Genomic DNA, 21,052 nt, shown 5'->3' with positions numbered 1-21,052 from the left:
TACAATTGTTAAAGATGTCCACCAGTGGATTAATGGGGGATGTCGGTTCAGCTCAGTTGGCTGGTTTGCAAGGCAGACTCTCATCAACAGCACAGATTCAATTCTCACACTAGCTGAGGTTACCATGAAGGACTCTCCTTCCCAACCTCTTCCCTTGTCTGAGGTGCAGTGACCCTTAAGTTAAACCACCACCAGTTCTCTCTTGTTCGTTCTGTCTCGCTCTCGCTCTCTGAGAGAGCAGCCATAACTTTTTGTATCATCATTTGGAAGAAAATCTGTTCTTGATGGATTTTACAACAATGTTATTTATTTCTCAATCCATTCCTGCTCTTGAACTAGTTCAGCTCATGGCCTTTGACCAGGACATAGTGGAAATGAAGGTCTTGAACTGGCTGATGTTAGAGACCAGGATTGGGTTCAGACAAGCAACTTAACAGCAAAGGCACCATCACCAGGGTCATAGAGAGAGCCATGCTTGGAGAATGAGGTGGATGGGGTAAAGGAGCACATGGCCAATAGACAGATGATGGCCTAGTTGTATTATCACTTGATTATTAATCCAGAAACCTATGTAATGCACTCTTCTGGGGGCATGGGTTCTAATCCCTCCATGGAATGTGAATTCAATAAAAAATCTGGAATTATGAGTTTAATGATGACCATGAATCCATTGTCAATTGTTGGAAAAATCCATCTGGTTCACTAATGCCCTTTAGCGAAGGAAACTATGGTCCATACCTGTACTGGCCTACATATAACTCCAGACCTACAGCAATGTAGTTGACTCTTAATTGCCCTCTGGGCAGCCAAATCCACACCCTGTGAACAAATAAAAAAGAGAGAGAGAGAGACAAGAAGGGCAGAGGTTTATACCTCAGGACCAGTGTGGGCCACACTCTTGGGGAGAGGTGCCCTCAATGCCATTTATTGTTTCTACCTCAACTCGAGGTTGCGACCCACAGCTGGAGAACTGCTGTTGTATCACTTCCATCTCTTTGTATGGCTTACGTTTAAACCACTGGGTTCTGGTTAGGTAAACTAGTCCATTCCTGGGAGTATTAGTCCTCCACTACAGGAACAGCTGCCAATCTTCACTGCCCAATCAGTGCATCAAAATAAAAGCCTTGATTTTTTTGGTTCAGGAAGGGTATTTTGAAAAACCTGTCTTAAAAAAAATGAAACTATGTCATCTCTCATAACAAAATGCTGACCTGAACTTGTGGGACTGTCAGTCGCTGAGCTTTCTGTTGGAATACTGAGTTTCCTTTCATCTTCCTTGCCCTTATGTATCACAATCACTGCTTGCTTTGGCAGTCGGGCCTGGCGTAAGATGCCTAGAGCCTCCGTATGAGTAACATCTTTCAGGGATTGTCCGTTGATCGATAAAATCTCATCTCCTTTTTGAATGGTTCCTTCCTGAGCTGCCAGTCCATTTGGAAACACTCTGTGAACCTGTTGGTGCATGGGGATGGAGTAGGCAGAAAACAGTTCACCACAAATTAATCAGTGAAATGGGGCATTTTACTCCTTGAGTTGGACACACCACAAACAAACACACCACACCATTAGAATATGGATATGTATAATGCTTTGGTTAAGCCAAAAGCTGGAGTTCTGGCCTTAGCACATAGAACATTACAGCGCAGTACAGGCCCTTCGGCTCTCGATGTTGCGCTGACCTGTGAAACCTTAAGGAGGAGCTATTGGCCTTTGAGGGGATGTAAAGCTAATTCACCACTATGATTCCAGAATTAACAGAGTAAGATTATCAGCAAAGGATTCAAGAACCTGGAATTATCCTCTGTCCAGTGGAGAAGATTAAGTGGCAATCTGCTTCAGATGTTTAAAATGTTCAAAGCAGCATGTAAGATGAATAAAAATAACTGTCCACTGGAAATCCAGAAGAATGATCAGGGCTTGACCTTAATAATTAGGCCAGGTCATTCAGAGATATCAGGCTGCACTTCTTCATACAAAGGGCTGTAGGAATCCAAACCTCTCTCCCACAAGAAGCCAGCAAGTCTGTGCATTAATTGAGGCATTGAAATGAGACTAATAGGCAAATGTATTAAAGTTTATTGAACTGGTGGGGATATAGAAAGGATTTAAGGCACATATTAGCCACGATCTAACAGAATAATGGAACAGGCTTTAGCTGCTAAATAGCCTCCTTCTGTTACTGTGTTTCCAGGAACAAAGATCTCATTTCCAGCTGTAGCAGTAGGTGTTACTGAGGTCTGTATTGTGTGGGTCAGGACATAAGAACTGGCATTAACTTGGACATCAACTGTCTTGGTAGCACAAATTTACTGTGAGTGAGTCTGAGAGGCATGTGCTCCATTTTAACACAGCATCAAAACCGTACCTTTTGCCTTTGAAAGTAAGATTATCTACAGATTAGCTTGGTAAATATGAATTGTTTTGCTTGTCAAAGACAGGAAATTGTGGGCATATTGCCTGCGGTATGTGTTGGTGTTGAGACGAGTGACATATTCAGAAAAAGAAACTGGCTCTCAGGTTCCATTCTCACCTTCTGAGCAATGATTCTGAGAGGAGGAAATGGCTAATGGTACCACTGGAACAATTCTATCAGCTCAGATTGTTAAAGGCAGGGACATAGAAACAGGAGTACAGCTTCTTGAGCCTGTTAACCCAATCGATGGAATCTTAGCTGATCTGTACTTGTTCACCCTTGATACCCTCATCCTACAAAGATATACTTCAAAAGCGCCAATTGTCTTCCAACGTCCAGAGTGTTTTGGAGCACAATTCCATGATTCTTTGTGATAAATAATGCCTCCTGATTTATGCCCCTGAATGGCCCAGCTTTAATGTCAAGGTTATGGACAAAAATTTACATGGGGAGTGGGTCGACGCACGTCACCCCCACCATTGCACTCCCATCCACCCCAATTCCATTCCATAAGGAAAGTCAGAGGCCAGCTCTCAGGCCTTGAGCAAGCCTGTCACATAGACGGAACCTGCAGCAGGGGCCTGAATCCATGATTTGTCCCTCAGGAGAGGAATGCTCCTCCTCTGAAGCTGAAACCATTAGCTACAACCCCAATGGCTCCAGAGATTGGTACTGGCATTGCCTGGGCTGTAACCAGTCCCAGGAAGAGGGTCCTAGGAATTCCTGACCAGTGTAAGTTGGAAAAATTGGGCAGGAATGGTTTGGTGACCAAAGCAGGGTCAGGGGAAAAAGGGTTAGAATTTGATCAAGAATACACAAGGTGCCCTCCAAAAACAGAACTCCACTCCTTTCCAACCATTTACAAACAGTTTTAAAAGATCCACCTGCCTACTCTGTCTTACATGAGTTGATTTGGGCTGAGATAATACCAGAGTAATTGAGCTTTTTAACAAGCACAGTTACTCCACACATTTATTTACATACAGCCCATGTCAGTGTCTATCCACCCTCTCTGTAACAGGGTCAGCTCGAGGTGGGGGCAGCTCGGGTAGCCTGGGCACTCACCCTATTTCATGTGGACCATTGAAACTGATCATTCTCAACGAGGATCCAAAATCCAGCCTTTTACCCCTTTCCTCTTGAGCGCCCCTCTATAGGAGGTTTCTTTGCATCTATTCTTGTGAATCCTTTCAACTTTTTAAACACAAACCACGAAGGCCCACTTTTGACATTGCATTAATTCTACTCTAATAGATGCTTACTTTGAGGAGTGGGAACTAAGATTCTTTTCACTGACTTTGAGCTCTGATCCAAATCCAGTCCCTCCCTCCTCCCAGAGCAAGAAGAAATATTGTACAATCTTTACACTACAGAGACAAAGGCTCATTAACCAGGGAGGGCAGGATTTTAGATCTTAAGCCTATAGTTTAGTTAAGGGTTTCCATCCTGAGATGCCATCTCACTAACTTTCTAAGCTTTTCAATACAAAAATGCCCTCATCATCTGGGCATACACTGTGGCCAAGTGAGTGGGAAGGCCTTCACTGCCTGCCTGGAGTTCTGGTCCCTGACCTGCCACCATCAGAAGGTTAGGCAACAGACCAACTGGAAAATCTCTGCCAAAACAAAAAGCACTGTGGATGCTTGAAATCTGGAGTAAAAGCATAGCACTAGAGAAACTCAACTGGTCTGGCAGCACCTGTGGAATGAGACACAGAGTTAAACATAGAATATAGGAGCAGCAGTTGGCCATTGAACCCTTCAAGCCTGCTCCACCATTCATTATGATCATGGATGATCACCCAACTCAGTCCCCTTTTCCTGCTTTTTCCCTATCCTCTCTTTGATCTCTTTACCCCTAAGAACTGTATTTAGCCCACTGTTTTGGAATCAACCACTTTCTAGGGCAGAGAACTCCACAGGCTCAGTACTCTCCTGAATGATGAAATTTCGCTTCATCTCAATCCCAAATGGCCTGCCCTGTGTCCTTAAGACTTGTGACCCCCCCCTGGGCCTGGGCTCAGAAATGGAGGGGGTGGGGTGCAGGGTAGTCACCACAAACTGGCCTGAAGCCAGCACAGCTTTGTACCTCTCACTGAACTCCATGCCTCAGTTACGGTGTTGGGTATGTGTGTGTTGGAGGTTGTGGAATTACAGTCCAGGCCCTTGTGATTGTAGTCTGGCCAGTGTCCAATGTACGCTCAATGCACCACAAGGGAGCAATCCACCACTTTAGATTAATTGAGAGGTTCACTCTTGATTGGGATTGTGTTTTGGGATGTACTTTTTCAAGTATTAACTAGATGAATGATAATTGCATCACAGGAAATGTCTTCACGTCAAATTGAAGCATCTACTAGACTTTCTTTCTTGAGAATACTCACGGTTGTCACTTTGTTTTCCAGGTCTATCCCTCCACCGATACTGAATCCTAGGCCGGACCCTTCCTCCTTGTGCAGGACCACAACATGAATGTCTTCAAATTGCTGTGGAGGGAGAACAATTAAAATGGCACTTCTACTCTGTCTGTATCTACCAACTACAATTTCTAATACCTCACTACAAACCATGGCTCTCACCTGTGACGCAGTAGATTGTAGAAATTTGAATCAAGGAGGAGTGAGTGCTGCACTATTTGCAGTGCCACAATATAGATAAGACATTGAACTGAGCTTCCATTTGCCGTCTTAAGTGAATACAAAAAAATCCCACAGCCACGACTTGAAGAGAGCAATGGTCCAGGACTTTGGGGACTGACTAAGAACTAACCAAGTTGGTGTGTGACTGTTAGATCATGGAGCTTCAGAGAAGGTAAAAGAATGGCATGTTTCCTTCCTTAAAGGACATCAGTGAACTGATTAGGTCTTGCCAACAATCTAGAACCACACAGAACAGTACAGAAATAGGCCATTTGGCCCATCAAGTCTGCACTACTATACTGTGTATTGACAGTGGAGGAAGTGAATATTTGAAGTATTACATATCAGACCAACACAGCAAAAAAGCATAGAACATGAAAATTAGCCCCGTCTACAAAGTGCTTTGAAATATTGACAAAAGATGTGATAAGCCAAAGTATAAAAGCAATGTTTTCTTTCTGTCTCTTTCCCCCTCTCTTTGTCAAATTCTCCTTTCCTTTCCTTTCTCTCATGTGCTGTAAGGACTCTTTCTGGTGAAAGACTTAGAAACTAATTGTGACCAGATTGTATCTTAATTTATCCAAATATAATTGTTACATAATTCTGTCTGTCACCATAATGAAATTCTTTACTTCAGGAAGACCAGTTGGATGTGAGGAAGAGTTTACAAAACCTGCAAAAGGGATAATAAGAAAAAGAGTTTGACATAACAGATCACTTTGTTGGGCAGATTTCTGATTAATCCTACAAATTATTTTTGCTACATAGCAACCTGGGAAAAACATTTTTTTGCTGAAATAAAACTGAACTAATCAGCTGAAAGGTATATCGGATAAATGTTGAATTGCTTTCTATCACACCCGACTCTTGTTAATAGTACCACGGGTCCATGAATCAGGCCTAGATATCGCATTAATAATTCAGAAATTTTTAGCTTTTGCATGATTTTATGTGTGAGGCCTTTGTAGGCTGCTCTTTATCAGAGCAATTAATGTAGGGATCTTTGATTCCAGTTATTTTCATAACTATCAGCAAACTGGAAAATGCTGAATTTATACAGTATCTGCACTTATTAGGATTACCTTTGTAACTAGCGCAAGAGAACAAATGATCCTTTCAGTGCAGAATACAAGTTTATGCATCCCCATTTGTTATTGTTTGCTTCTTCAATGCATAAAATCAGATTTAAAAAGCAACAACTCTTGGTCTATAAAATATAAGTGGCAGCTTAACACTGCAGATGAGAAGCTAGAGCCGAGGCCTTTAGTATTTTCACTATAGATGTAATTCTATGACAGTGCTTCCAATGGGGACCCTTAAATATAGGTTGGAGATAAAAGCAGTACTAACAACTCATCTCCTGTGCTACTACCTAGCAAGATTCCAAAGGAAGAAACATCACAAAACTACCCTTCCAGTGTAAGTAAAACACTATTTTGAGATATGTATATGTTCTTAAGCATGTCAGAGAAACATAATCATCCTCACATAGAGAAGGGAATAAGGGACATGTCAATATCCAGTTAAAACTCATGCAAAGGAAACTCATCAAATCTGGATTATTGCAACAATTCCACTGTGTTGCAAGTCACACCAATTGTGGAGTCTCCAGAGCAAATCACCAGTTTGGTTTATACTCCCACATTTTTGTTGCTAGCCTGTTCGTAAGAAACAGGAGCAGGAATTGACATTATAGGTCCTGGACCCTGCTCTCAGTAAGATCTTAGCTGATCATCTGGCACAATTCAAAATTTCCTCTTATTCTTAAAAGGATGAAATGTGCCCCAAAGTCAGTGCGAGCCAATTGCCAGAGCTTTGCTTCATGTTCAAACCTTTAACGTCTCCTCATCCAAGTTCTTCACTTCCTCTATCAGTTTCTCCAGGTCTTCTGCAGGAATCGAGGATATGACTGACTGGGCAGAAACACAGGAAGATAACGATGAGGAGCATTCTCTTTTAGCATCCTCGTTCCGATTTTCATCTGTCAGATTGAAAGTGCAGACTCGTAATTCTGCAAGACTAGAAGAGGAGCCACAAGTTCATTTTAGTTTAAGTTCATTAATGCTGGAGAACAACACAAGCTTTTACACCAAACTCATAAAACCAGGTTAGGAATTGTTTACCTGTCTTTTCAGCCAAGAATGAGGGCTTTGCATATTGAGGCTAAGAATGAGGTGCTAGCCAAAGCTAATTTTTAAAAATTTATTAATGGGATGGGGGCGTCGCTGACCAGGCAGCATTTATTCCCCATCCCCAAATGCCCAGAGGGTAGTTCAGAATCAACCACATTGCTAATGAGTCTGGAGTCACATGTAGGCCAGATCAGATAAGGATGGCAGTTTCCTCCCCTAAAGGACATTAGTGAACCAGATGGGTTTTTCTTGACAATCGATAATGGATTCATGGTCATCGTTAGATTCTTAATTCCAGACATTTATTGAAATCAAAATCCATCTGCCATGGCGAGATTTGAACCCTGGTCCCAAGAACATTACCTGGGTTTCCGGATTAACAGTCCAGTGATAATACCACGAGGTAATCACCTTCCCTCATTGACCTATTTGTTCACTTTCTAAGATAACCTCTTCTACAAGTGCAAAATCATATTCCTGCTCATTAGTGCTCTTGACGAATTCACATCACAGGATAACAGCTATCAGGGTAAATGTTGACGTTGTAGTAATATTGCTTGACTATAATCAGAGGCTGAAGCTAATGCTGTGAGGACATGAATCCAAATCCATCACAGCAGGTGGCAGAATGTAAATATAATACTAAATGACTAATTATAAAACTTGTCTGGCTGCTAACGGTGGCCACTATATCTATCATTGATTGTTTTGTTACTCTCCTTCAGGGAAGAAAATCTACACCCCTACTCAGTTTGACCTACATGTGACTCCAATCCCACAACAATGTGGATGGCACTTAACTACCTTCTGAACTACTCATTTCAAGGACAATTAGGGACACAAAACAAATATGCATGCATCTCGGGAAAGGATAAAGAAGAAAAATCACAATGCCCTGTACAGAATATCTAATTGATATTATTGATATCCATTAATTACTAATGAATTCAGATTACAGTTTCTCAAGTGAGCATGACTTTTCCATGCAGTGGTTTAAGTGCAGGTTCATAGTTCCTTGAAAGTGGCGTCGCAGGTAGACAGGGCGGTGAAGAAGGTGTTTGGTATGCTTGCCTTTATTGGTCAGTGCATTGAGTATAGGAGTTGGGAGGTCATGTTGAGGCTGTAGAGGACATTGGTTAGGACACTTCTGGAATATTGCATTCAGTTCCGGTCTCCCTGCTCTGGTAAGGATGTTGTGAAACTTGAAAGGGTTCAGAAAAGATTTACAAGGATGTTGCCAGGGGTTGGAGGGTTTGAGCTATAGGGAGAGACTGAATAGGTTGGGACTATTTTCCCTGGAGCACAGAGGCTGGGGGGTGACTTTATACAGGTTTATAACATTATGAAGGGCATGAATAGGGTGAATAGCCAAGATCTTTCCCTGAGGTGGGGGAGTCCAAAACTAGATGGTATAGGTCTAAGGTGAGAGGGGAAAAACTTAAAAGAGACCTGAGGGACAATGTTTTCATGCAGAGGGTAGTGTGTGTATGGAATGAGCTGCCAGAGGAAGTGGTGGAGGCTGGTACAATTACAACATTTAAAAAGCATCTGGATGGGTATGTGAGTAGGAAGGGTTTAGAGGGATATGTGCCAAATGCTGGCAAATGGGACTAGGTTTATTTAGGATATCTGGACGGCATAGATAAGCTGGACTGAAAGGTCTGTTTCTGTGCTGCACATCCAAATGACTCTATGACTCTAAGTGTGTAAAATAGGAATCAGATGGCAGGACTATTTACAAAGTATATTTAAGCTTATGTGCACCATCTGTGTGCAAGATTCATTCAACCCATAAGCTCCATTTAAATTAGGGTAACTCCCAACGTGGCCACAGGAGTTGACTAGTTTCTCAGTCATTTGTTTGTTTGTCATCACCATAGCCCATATACATAAATTTCAGACATGAATACAGAAATAAATACAGCTGTTTCTGTTACTGCTAGCCTTCTCTCAGAACAACTCTAAAGCAAAAGGATGCAAGTTCAAGTCATAGTGCAGAGACTGAGCTAAGTTTCAGCTGACACACCAACACAGTACTAAAGGAGTGGTGCATGGTCTGAAATACCAGCTTTTGGATGAGCTATTAAACCCAGATTTTGCCTACTCTTTTTATTGGAAAACTTATGGGAAAGCAACTTTCCCACATATACGCTGTCAGGCACCCAGGGAATCTTATGTGTTTCAATACAGTCCCCTTCCATTCTTCTAAACTCCAACAAATACAGGCCAAACCTACTCAGCCTCTCCTCGTATGAAAATGCCTCTATGTCCAGAATCAGCCAAACTTCTGTTTCCAATGCCAATATCTCTTTCCTTGGACAAGGGGACCAAAAACTATTCACAGTATTCCAAGCACAGTCTACCTTTTGCCTTGTCTAGTTTTCACAGTCTTTCCAATTTTTATACTCCACCCCTACTGAAATAAAATCTCACATTCCATTTTTCCTTCCCTATTACCTGCTGAAATTTAATGCTAGCTTTTTGTGATTCATGCACAAAGACCCCAAAAATCCCTCTGTGCTTCAACTTTTTGCTGTCTTTCCCATTTCAATAATATTCAGCTGGCCTATTCTTGCCATGCATGTAACCTCACATTTTCCCACATTATTTTCTCATATCGGCCAAGTTTCGGCTTATTCTGCCTACGTGCCTCTGTTGACACTGTGTCATCCACAGTACATGGTTACAGTACATTCACATCCATCATCTAAGTCAGTAATGTACCATGTGAATAATTATGTAGCACAGTTTCCTCTAGCACTATACCAGCTGGAGATTGCTATTCTGAAAATATCATAACTGTCTGTCTGAAATTAGGCAGTCAATCCTCTATACCTACTAATATACTACTTGCAACACCATAGGCTCTCGTCTTATTATGGACCTGTATGTGCAATCCCTTACTGAATGCCTTTTGGAAATATAAATACATTGCATCTACTGTTTCCCCTTTGTCTATCCTGCTTGTTACTTCCTCAAAGAATCCTACATTTGTCAGGTATGATTTCCTCTTCTTGAAACAATGTTGATTCTGTTTGATTGTACAATGTACTTTTAAAAGCTATACTATTACATTTTCCTTATGACATATGTTAGGCTAACTGGCAGTAGTTACATTTTGTGTATCTCTCCTGGATTGAATAAGGGTGCTATGCTGGTAACTTTTCAACGCTCTGGGACTGTTTCAGAGCATAAGGATTCCTGGAAGATTACAGACAATGTATCCGTTATCACTTTAAAATCCTAGGATGCAATCCAACGGGTCCCATGAACTTATTGGCCTTTAGCCCTATTAGTTTCTTCTCTAGTAAAAGTTGCATTTATTTCCAAGCCTCTCATTTTCAAACTGAATGCTAAATTCTACCATGTTATGGTTACTAAATCCTATTTTTTACTCTTAAGATAATTTTCTTAAAACCTGCTACATTAGGCATGATCAAATCCAGCCAATCAGAGCAGCAGCCAGAATGGAGCAAGCTTGGAATGTATGGTGGTGGTAGACTTTCTCAATAAAAAGCCTGAGGAGTTGAGGCCAATGTTGAGCCAAGCAAATCAGCAGCTAAACCCAACAGGAACCCTGTGAGAATTCACAAAGGCTAATGGAAGGGGGTGCATATGCAACGCAGAGGGCTGATTGGCTGTTAGTGTTTAAAGTGTTTTATTTCTCCACTTCAAAGATATATTAAGGGGATGTAAGAGTTCTAGTTTCTTTCTAAAATAAAATTTAATTTTCTGCTTGGCTTTAAATTTAGGATAGGACTGTTTTACTTAAACAGGTAGTGGGGAGCTCGGGCCCCTATATTACAGAGCCTGCAGTATGTGGTGGGTCTTAGCCAATCCTGGCAGCCTGGATGATCACACCTGCAGGCAGTGCCATCAGTTTAGCCAATTTTAGTGCCAGCTGAAGGCACAGCAGTGCATCAGCGAGGCTGTGAGTTACATGGAGAGCATGTGGTCACCTCTCAGTTTGAGAAAGTGGGTATCAGTCAGAAGAGAGGCAGGGGCATAGTCCAGTAAATACCAATGTGAATCCCACTCCAAAACAATTTTTCTGGCATGGCAGGGGCATTGAGGCCTTGGGCTGATCAACCATGATCTTGTTGAATGGCAGCACAGGCTTGAGAGGCCGAATGGCCTACCTCTGCTCCTATTTCTTATAGTCTTATGACTGTGATATTTTCTGACATACACCAGCCTTATTTGGCTGTGTAGGATCTTTGGATATCTGAGCTTTTAAAATGTCTTTTATAAGTATGTGGTTTAATGCTTTCATTCTTTTCTTTCCCTGTTGGAAAGCCAGGGGAGCTCTCTGTTACGAGACGGATAACTCCCGGGCAGCCCCTTTCTTGATTATAGGGCTCCCCTTCCAGAGACAGCTGTTGACCAAATCCTTCCTGCGACAATTAATTATTCACCAAGCTTAACAATCAAGGACAGCCTGCTGGGATAGGGGCATGTTACCAAGACCACACAGCAGGGAAGGAATCTCAGATTTTTCATGTTGCATGATAATAGAAACATTCAGAAGTTGCAAAAGGGAATTTGGTCCAACAATCTCATGTTTTATGGCTGAACTCAAGTTCCCATCCCAACCTTTTCACCAAATCCTTTGGTTTGGAAGTGCTTCTTAAATGTAACTATTTGGGGGGGGGGAAATATCACAATGATTTACTCTGAGGTGTAGTGACTGTTGTCCTTGATACAAATCTGACAATTTTGGATATATCAAGAGTTAACAATTAACAATGAGGTGACCGATAAGGTAATCTAAATGTTTGGTGGACATGGCTAAAGATCAATGTTGACTAAAGACATAAGAGAAATTCCTGCGCAATATTTGGGGGAACATTCACTCAGCACAAATCAGGAGCAAGACTTGTTACCAATGCTGTAACACTATATTCCCAATTCTCCAACTACCTTTCACTCCAATGAGACTTCACTTCAGCAACAGAGATCTCCAGAGTTTGTCCTTCAATCTCTACAGCAGAGACTTCACCTGACATTACACCCAAACAGTGGCAGATTTGGGAAAGAGAGCTCCCTCAATATTCATTGGAACATCAGCCTAGTGGCCCTAGTAAGGCCTGCCAAGCAAGCATCTGCATCCAAAGCAAATATAGACCCAATTAAAAAGTATCTTAGACCATAAGACTATAAGACATAGGAGTGAAAGTAAGGCCATTCGGCCCATTGAGTCCGCTCCGCCATTTAAATCACGGCTGATGGGCATTTCAACTCCACTTCCCTGCACCCTCCCTGTAGCCCTTGATTCCTTGTGAGATCAAGAATTTGCCTTGAAGGCATCTAACGTCCCGGCCTCCACTGCACTCCATGGCAATGAATTCCACAAGCCCACCACTCTCTGGCTGAAGAAATGTCTCCTCACTTCTGTTTTAAATTTTCCCCCTCTAATTCTAAGGCTGTGCCCACGGGTCCTAGTCTCCCCGCCTAACGGAAACAACTTCTCAGCTGTTTTCTTAAATGATTTCGTAGTTGAATGAATTTTTTTTACATTGAGTGGTAGCGATATATAATTTGTAAAATGGATCATATATAAGTACAAGAAGTGAAAGTTTTTGTAGTGTCGCACAGTCAGCAGAGAGGGTCACATATTATGGTGCGTTATTGTCACTGCATTAGCCTCCCTAAAAGAGAACAAGAGGAGCATGATTGGCTCTCATTTGCTCTCGGGAGCCTCCAACAGGATTCCGCAGAGGTCAATTTGCAGAGACCAACTTACATAAGGAGATAGGAACAAATGGCAGGAAAGGACCGTTGGGCTCACTCAACCTGCCCCACCATTTAATACCTTTGTGGTTGACCTTCTGCCTCCAGGTTGACTTTCCTGCCTGCTCCCCACATCCCTCAATTCGCCGAGACCTCAAAATAGATTGCAATCTGGCCAAAAGCAAAATAATACAGCTCTGTCCTCCAAGACTCAGTTATTGACACATCCTACCTGAGAGAGAAGCCTTTCTCCAGCTGACTGTTGTTAACTGTTGGTGATGCCAATGGGGACTGATCAGTCCAGAACAGGTCCTGGTTGGAGGGAGAGTAAGGAGAGCTAGGGCATGTGTTCCTGGGACTTCCACACCAAGATCCTGGTGATTGTAGAAATGCAAATATACTTTTCATCAGAGCGTGCGAGACCTGGTTGCTGATGGTGTGTATCTTGTCACTGCTTGCAGACAGCAATCCTTCTCTCATTCCTTTTACTTCAAAAACATCATTTGAGGAATTGGAGGCCAGAGGGAAGCTCCTAGTCCGAAGGCCAGGTGACTTTGCCAGCCGCGATGATGACTGTGGGGAGCTACATGGGGAGGTGGATAGTTCACTACATGCACTGCTACTTCTCCTGGGACCACAGCTAGACAAAATCTTGCCATCTTGAGTTACTGCTGGCTCCTCAGCACCCATATTATGGGTTACAGTCACTGTTTTCCCATTATCAGGAGGCTGGCTGGCAGTCACTGGAGATAGAGGCTGTGCTTTAGAATCTCGTTCACCACTTGGTGCAGAGATGGTTCTTTCCACAGTTTTAGCTGAAACCGGAGATGGTGAGCAAGTGTCCTTTTTGTTCCCTCTGTCCGGGATATCTGCACTAGAAAGTGTTTCAAAGGAATAGATCCTTTGTCTTATGGACTGGGCTTGAGGAGCTACATTTTGGGGTGAACCAAAACGCCTTCCCTTGCCGATCTTTGTCATGATGTCAGGCACGTCAATCCCATTCCTTGAAACTTTCAGACTCTGGCGGGACCACACTGGCTTGGGCGCAACAGGTGGCCCTTTCTTCACACTGGTCCTTTCTGTTGCTGAAGTAGTGGCACTGCCCTCGGTTTTCAAACCATCCATTAACGAAGCCTGATCCCCGCTGGCTTCAGATAAATGAATTGTTGCACCTCCCTGTACTTTAGGGTCATCACTTGGAGATGTTTCTGTTTGATCATTTCTGGATCTTCTGATTTGAGAATGTGAGGAGAAAGCATAATTGGGTGAGGGCTCTGATGTCTTTCTTCTTACTGCCACATCAGTTTGAATGACGTTGACCTGCTTCGAAGCTACCTCTTCCAAATCTTCAGGAGGAGATAAGCTATCACTCATCTCATTTTTATGTGAAGCAGTAGATCTGGAAAGAGTGGAGTTTGAGCTGCTGTTCTCAACGGAACCATTTTCGTTAGATAGTTGTTTGGCAAACAGACTGTGTTTGCTTTCAGCGCCATCCTGATATTCTGCTCTTTGAGGGCACGCTGACTGACTGGAAAGTCCCTGAGATTGAGCAGTTGTTTGTTTCTCCGACATCGCGTTGTGAACAGTTTCACCCCCCGGGTCCTCAATCATTGCAAATATACTTCTCGTTTGGAGGTTTTCTGTGTCCTCAGCAGTTTGATTGCAGGCTTCCTGTTTCTCTCCCTCCCAGGACGGATTCACACACGCCTGCCTTCTCAGCAGAGGCCTTACTGGGCAGTTTGCTGAATTGCAAATGCACTCAATTAGTAACCACTCAAAAGCCCATCATGACCACACTGTATAATGCCGCAAGCTCAGAACCCAGTCCAGTGAGCGTGATGCTAGTATTTGTGTGGTCTTCTTGTTAAACTTAGCTGATTGTGTCATTATGTAAATGCTATGTATTGGTGGGGGATTGCTAGTGAAGGAAGTCACCCACATTCAAAACCTTAGAAGCAACTACAAGGCAAAGCACAACACAGACCCTCCATCCAACAGTTAAGCAAAGACATCAAACCAAAGCCGTTTAAAATTCTGATGTGTTAATCTCTGCTGCATTACATGTTGTTTTACTATCACTATTAAATTGTGGTGCAGGAATGTGAAGTGCAATGTCCCTTAAATCTTCTGAAGTAGAAAATGGGAACTTGCTACTTAGTTTAACAATGCCATTTTTAACACAGCTACTTAAGTTTTGTACACTTAATGAAAAACCCACACTCTGTAAAGTTCCCTCTTATTTCCTGTGACTTGACACGTACAGTTTCACATTGTCAATTCTTTTTGCAGCTCTCTGAAATTGAATAACGTTATATGTTTAAAATTTAGCTATTGAAGACAAGCACGGTGCCTCACCAGCACTCCCCTCCCACCAACCAAATCTAATGCTCTGTCATTTCAAGAAAAAAATACCTTGATTTGCTCCTTTTAAGTTAGGCGGATTCGAGTCCAGGACAGTTAAATGCTGATCTCCAGGATGTACTGGTGTCAGGAGGTTGCTGTGAATGTAAACTGCTTTGTCCTCTTGTGGCTTCAGGTTCTTTACTTCCTGTGAAACAAACAGGAAGCCCTTACTTCAAAGGTACTGTCAGTTAGTGACAAAGTGATTGCAAAGATGCTAGATTACCATCCACTGAATTGGAGTAGAGAAAGGGCTAATTATTTGGGCTGGCAACCAAACATTTCTGGCTTATCCCCTGTGTTTGGGCAATGAAATGGAACTGGTCCTGGTAGAGGGCTACGACAAACTTGCAAAATTCACCAATACAGAGACTGTGCACGCGACCTATTATTATTTTTTGTTAGCACTATATTGTTGAGCTCAGTGATACCACTTTCCCTTCTGACTCAGAAAGTTATGGGTTCAAGCTCTGGATCTTGAACACCAGAACCAGGCTGATGTGTCAATGCAGTACTGAGAGCGCCTTGCATTCAGTCATACAATGTGGAAACAGACCCTTCGGTCCAACTAGTCCATGCTGACCAAGTTTCCCAAACTAAACTAGTTCCTCTTGCCTGCGTGTGGCCCATATCCTTTCCAAACCTTCCCTATTCATGTACCTATCCAAATGTCTTTTAAATGTTGTAACTGTACCTGGAGCTACCTCTTCTGCTGGAAGTTCATTCTGCATACGAACCACCGTTTGTGTGAAAACATTGCCCCTAAGGTCCCTTTTAAATCTTTCTCATCCCACCTTAAACATATGCCCAAAGTTTTGAACTCATCCAGACCTTTGCCAGACCATGAGTTCACTTTATTTATCCTCCTTATGACGTTACAAACTGCTGTAAGATCACCTCTCAACCTCCAATGAAAAAAGTATCAGCTTATCCAGTCTCTTATAACTCAAAACCTTTAGTTCCAGCAATATCCTGGTAAATCTTTTCTGAACTCTCTCCAATTTAATAGTATCCTTCCCTTAGTAATATGACCAGAAATGTACACAGTACTCCAAAAGTGGCCTCACTAACTCCAGTACAAGCTCAACATGATGTCCCAACTCCTATACTCAAAGGTCTGAGTAATGAAGGCAAGTGCGCTAAACACCTTCTTAACCACCCTGTCTAAATGTGTCTTAACCACCCTGTCTAAATGTGATGCAAATTTCAAACTATGTACCTGAACCCCTAGGTCACTGTTCGACCACACGGTCCTGGGCCTTACCATTAACTGCATAAGTCCTTGCTTGTTTTACCAAAATGCAGTACCTCTTATTTTTTCCAAATTAAACTCCATCTGCCACTCCTCAGCCCATTGGCCCAATTGATCAAGATCCCTTTGTAATCTTAGTTAACCTGCACTGTTGGCTATACCAAGATAACAAAGTGTGAATCTGGATGAACACAGCTGGCCAAGCAGCATCTCAGTAGCACAAAAGCTGACATTTTGGGCCTAGACCCTTCATCAGAGGGCCCGAAACGTCAGCTTTTGTGCTCCTGAGATGCTGCTTGGCCTGCTGTATTCATCCAGCTCCACACTTTGTTATCTTGGATTCTCCAGCATCTGCAGTTCCCATTATCTCTGTTGGCTTTACCACCAATTTTGGTGTCATCTGCAAATTTACAAACCATGCCTCTTAAATTCTCATTAAAATCATTTATATAATTAAAAACCATTGGGGGCCTAGCACCGATCCTAGTGGAACACCATTGGTCACAGTCCTCCAGTCCAAAAATCATCCCTCCACCATCACTGTTGTGTCTCCTATCACCAAGACAATTTTGTACCCACTTGGCAAGGTCTCCCTGAATCCCATGTGATCTAACTTTACTAATTGGTCTGCCATGCAGAGCTTTGCCAAAGGCTTTGCTAAAGTCCATGTTGACGCCATCTACTGCTCTGCCTTCATTTTACATCCTCAAAATATTCAGTCAGGTTTGTGAGACATGATTTCCCATTCACAAAAAGCCAAGCTGAGTATCCTTAATCAGTCCTCGCCCCTCTAAATGATTATAAACGTTATCTTTCAGAATTCCTTCCAACAAGTTACCAACTGCAGATGTCTGACTCATAGGCCTATAGGTTCCACGTTTCTCCTCACACCTTTTCTTAAATAAAAGCACAACATTTGCCACCCTCCAGTCCTCTGACACATCACTTATGGCTGTATATGATACAAATATCTCTGCTAGGGGCCCTGCAATTTCTTCCCTGACTCCCCACAATGTCCTGGGATACCCTTGTCAGGTCCCAGAGACTTATCCACCTTCATGTGTTTTAAGACCTTCAGCACCACCTCTTCTGTAATGTAGACTGTTTTTGAGACTGAAATTTATTTTCCAAGTTCCCTAGCCTCCATTTTCAAGATTATGGGGAAGGAACAGGGAAGCCATCTAATTGAATAGTGCCATCAAAGAGCTAGCATAAGTACAAAGGGTTGAATGTCTCCTATGTTAATGATTATGGTACTTTTCACAAAGCAGAGGTGAATATCACTCTTTAAATACAGCAATAGTAATAACTTATTTTGTACCTAATTATAAGGAACATGCATGCAAACTGCAAAATTACAAGTTATCTCAACGTAGTCATTTTTCATTTTACTTCAACCACAAAAAATGCAGCATCCTCCCACATTAAGGTCCCTAGTTTATCTTCTGCCTTTAAGTTTTCACAAGTACATCAGAAGTAGTACAACATTATTTGGTGCAACAGCCCTGTCACTCAGGGCACAATGTCGTAACATAACCACACTCAATGCTGCTTTAACATGTCTGAAGGTCACCGAGTGTAGATACACCTGAAGAACATCCTAAATACTGCACATTCTGCTGTGCTAACACACTGGTGCTGATAGAATACATTAGTTTCATGTAATTAGTTGCTAATTACCATTTAGTTCATATTTGTGCTGACAAAACCAAAGGATTCTAGCACCAGGAGTTAGTAGTTCACTGGGATCCAGGACCACTGGCTCACAGTCATGTTTCTAGGTCACAAAGCTACATCCGACAAGTGGTTTCAATATTGCAGACTGAGAGAACATTGTGCAGAGATATCGTTCATGCCCAGCAGTCCTGATATCACAACTGAAACAGGAAACTGAGAGATGGCCAACTGTCCAGACAATGTCTGGGATGTCCTGGCCCAGGATTCCATGAGGACAGGAGTGGAGGGGATCAGCATAGACACTGCACGCCCACCCACTCTCCTTCCATTAGAAAGGGAATATTTTTAGTAGTTTAGATGTCCCACAGTCTCTTTGAAAACTATTGGGAAAAGGTAAGTATGGAAGGTACTTTTGGCAGCCGGTTGAGGGGAGTACGGTACCAGATAGTGAGGAGACTGGCAAGGCATAAGCATATGAGAGGGGTGTGATAAATGGGTATGTGTGTCATTTTGTGTGTGTGCGTGTGTGTGTGTGTGTGTGTGTGTGTGTGTGTGTGTGTGTGTGTGTGTGTGTGTGTGTGTGTGTGTCACTTTGAGTGAACGTCAGTATGTGTGACTGTGTGCGTGTGTGAATGTGTGTCTGTATGCATCACTGTGTGTGTGAGACAGACAGTGTGACTCTGTTTGTATATGAACATATATCAATATGTCACTGTTTGTTTGAGTATGTGTGTGAATGTGCATTAGTATGTGTCACGCTGTGTATGTTTGAGAATGTGTGCAATTGTGTGTGTTTGTACACCACTGTGTGTATGTATGAGAATATACAACAGTGTGTGTCACTATGTGTACGTGAGAGTGTATGTGAGAATGTGTGTCACTGTGAGAATGTGTGCGTGAATGAGTATCAGTCTGTTTACAGGTTCATAGATTCATTCAGCACAGAAAGTCCCTTTAGCCCATTGAGTTTCATTGACATTGCTACCACTAAAGGCACGTTCATCCCAATTTCCTGCACTTGCCCCACTCATATTCTCAAATGTTAGGGTCTTGAAGTGCTCATACAAATGCTTTCTAAAGGTTGTAAGATTTCTGGCCTCAACTACCTTCCCAGGCAGTGCATTCCAGATTCCCACCACCCACTGAGTGAAAAAGTCTTTTCCCAAATCCCCTCTAACTCTCCTGCCCCCTACCCTAAAATTCAGCATCCTCATGATTGGCCCCGCAACCAAGGGAAACAGCTGCTCTCTGTTCACCCTTTCCATTTGTTCATATGTGTCACTGTATGTTTGTGGGTGTCACTGTGTGAGTATGTGTATATGCATGTGTGCGTGTGCATGTTACTGTGTGTGTGAGTGTTTGAGCATGTGTGTGTTTGTGTGAGTGTATGTGGTCAGTGGTTGATCCAGGAATTCAGTTAAATGGCTATCCAGGAGTTTGAGTAGGTTTTTAATCTAACTTACCCTGAGTAACAGCGATGTTTAAGTGAATCACAAGCCTCTGAAATTTCCAACCTTAAGGGGTCTTATCAGAGGGTTCCAGGCATACAGTAATTGCTCCAAGGAAAATTTAATTTTCACAGTAATCTACTTTGGTGGGAAAACAAACAGTTCAGCACATTTCTGTGGCTGTGAAGTGCTGAACTTCAAAAGATATTGGATGTCCTTGTTCATATGTCACTCCAACTTAACATATAGATGCAGCAAGCAATTGGAATCTTAGAGTCTTAGAATTGTACACAGGGAAACAGGCCCTTTGGTCCAACTCGTCCATGCCAACCAAATATCCGAAATTAATCTAGTTCAATTTGCTAGCATTTGGCCCATATCCCTCTAAACCCCTCTATTCATTTATCCATCCAGAAGCCTTTAAATGTTGTAATTATACCAGCCTCCACCACCTCCACTGGCAACTCACTCCATACATTAACCACCCTCTGCATGAAAGGGTAGTCCCTGAGGTCCTTATAAATTTTTCCCCTCTCTCCTTAAACCTATGTCCTCTAGTTTTGCACTCCCTCAACCCAGGGAAAGACCTTGTCTATTTGCCCTATCTATAGAACATAGAACATAGAACAGTACAGCACAGAACAAACCCTTCAGCCCACGATGTTGTGCCGACCATTGATCCTCATGTATGCACCCTCAAATTTCTGTGACCATACGCATGTCCAGCAGTCTCTTAAATGTCCCCAATGACCTTGCTTCCACAACTGCTGCTGGCAATGCATTCCATGCTCTCACAGCTCTCTGTGTAAAGAACCTGCCTCTGACATCCCCTCTATACTTTCCTCCAACCAGCTTAAAACTATGACCCCTCATGTTAGCCATTTCTGCCCTGGGAAATAGTCTCTTGCTATCAACTCTATCTATGCCTCTCATTATCTTGCATACCTCAATTAGGTCCCCTCTCCTCCTCCTTTTCTCCAAAGAAAAAAGTCGGAGCTCAGTCAACCTCTCTTCCTAAGATAAGCCCTCCAGTCCAGGCAGCATCCTGGTAAACCTCCTCTGAACCCTCTCCAAAGCATTCACATCTTTCCTATAATAGGGCGACCAGAACTGGACGCAGTATTCCAAATGCGGTCTAGCCAAAGTTTTATAGAGCTGCAACAAGATCTCACAACTACTAAACTCAATCCCCCCGCTAATGAAAGCCAAAACACCATATGCTTTCTTAACAACCCTGTCCACTTAGGTGGCCATTTTAAGGGATCTATGTATCTGCACACGAAGATCCCTCTGTTCCTCCACACTGCCAAGAATCCTATCCTTAATCCTGTACTCAGCTTTCAAATTCGACCTTCCAAAATG

At 42.6% G+C, this 21,052-nt stretch overlaps 1 protein-coding gene across 1 annotated transcript in view; it reads right to left on the bottom strand.

Moving 5' to 3' along the window:
• The window catches only part of il16 (interleukin 16), a 121,687-nt gene that overhangs the window by 4,763 nt on the left and 95,872 nt on the right, over positions 1-21,052 (bottom strand). The window contains exons 17-21 of the mRNA XM_048562817.2: positions 15,326-15,461; positions 13,146-14,655; positions 6,884-7,070; positions 4,797-4,898; positions 1,212-1,452 (exon numbers count right to left, since the gene is read on the bottom strand). Coding sequence (XP_048418774.1) covers positions 1,212-1,452; positions 4,797-4,898; positions 6,884-7,070; positions 13,146-14,655; positions 15,326-15,461 — 2,176 coding nt within the window. The remainder of the gene's footprint in view (positions 1-1,211; positions 1,453-4,796; positions 4,899-6,883; positions 7,071-13,145; positions 14,656-15,325; positions 15,462-21,052) is intronic.

This window comes from Stegostoma tigrinum, chromosome 33 (assembly GCF_030684315.1).
Source record: "Stegostoma tigrinum isolate sSteTig4 chromosome 33, sSteTig4.hap1, whole genome shotgun sequence".
NCBI lineage: Eukaryota > Metazoa > Chordata > Chondrichthyes > Orectolobiformes > Stegostomatidae > Stegostoma > Stegostoma tigrinum.
This window is presented reverse-complemented; position numbering and strand designations above follow the sequence as displayed.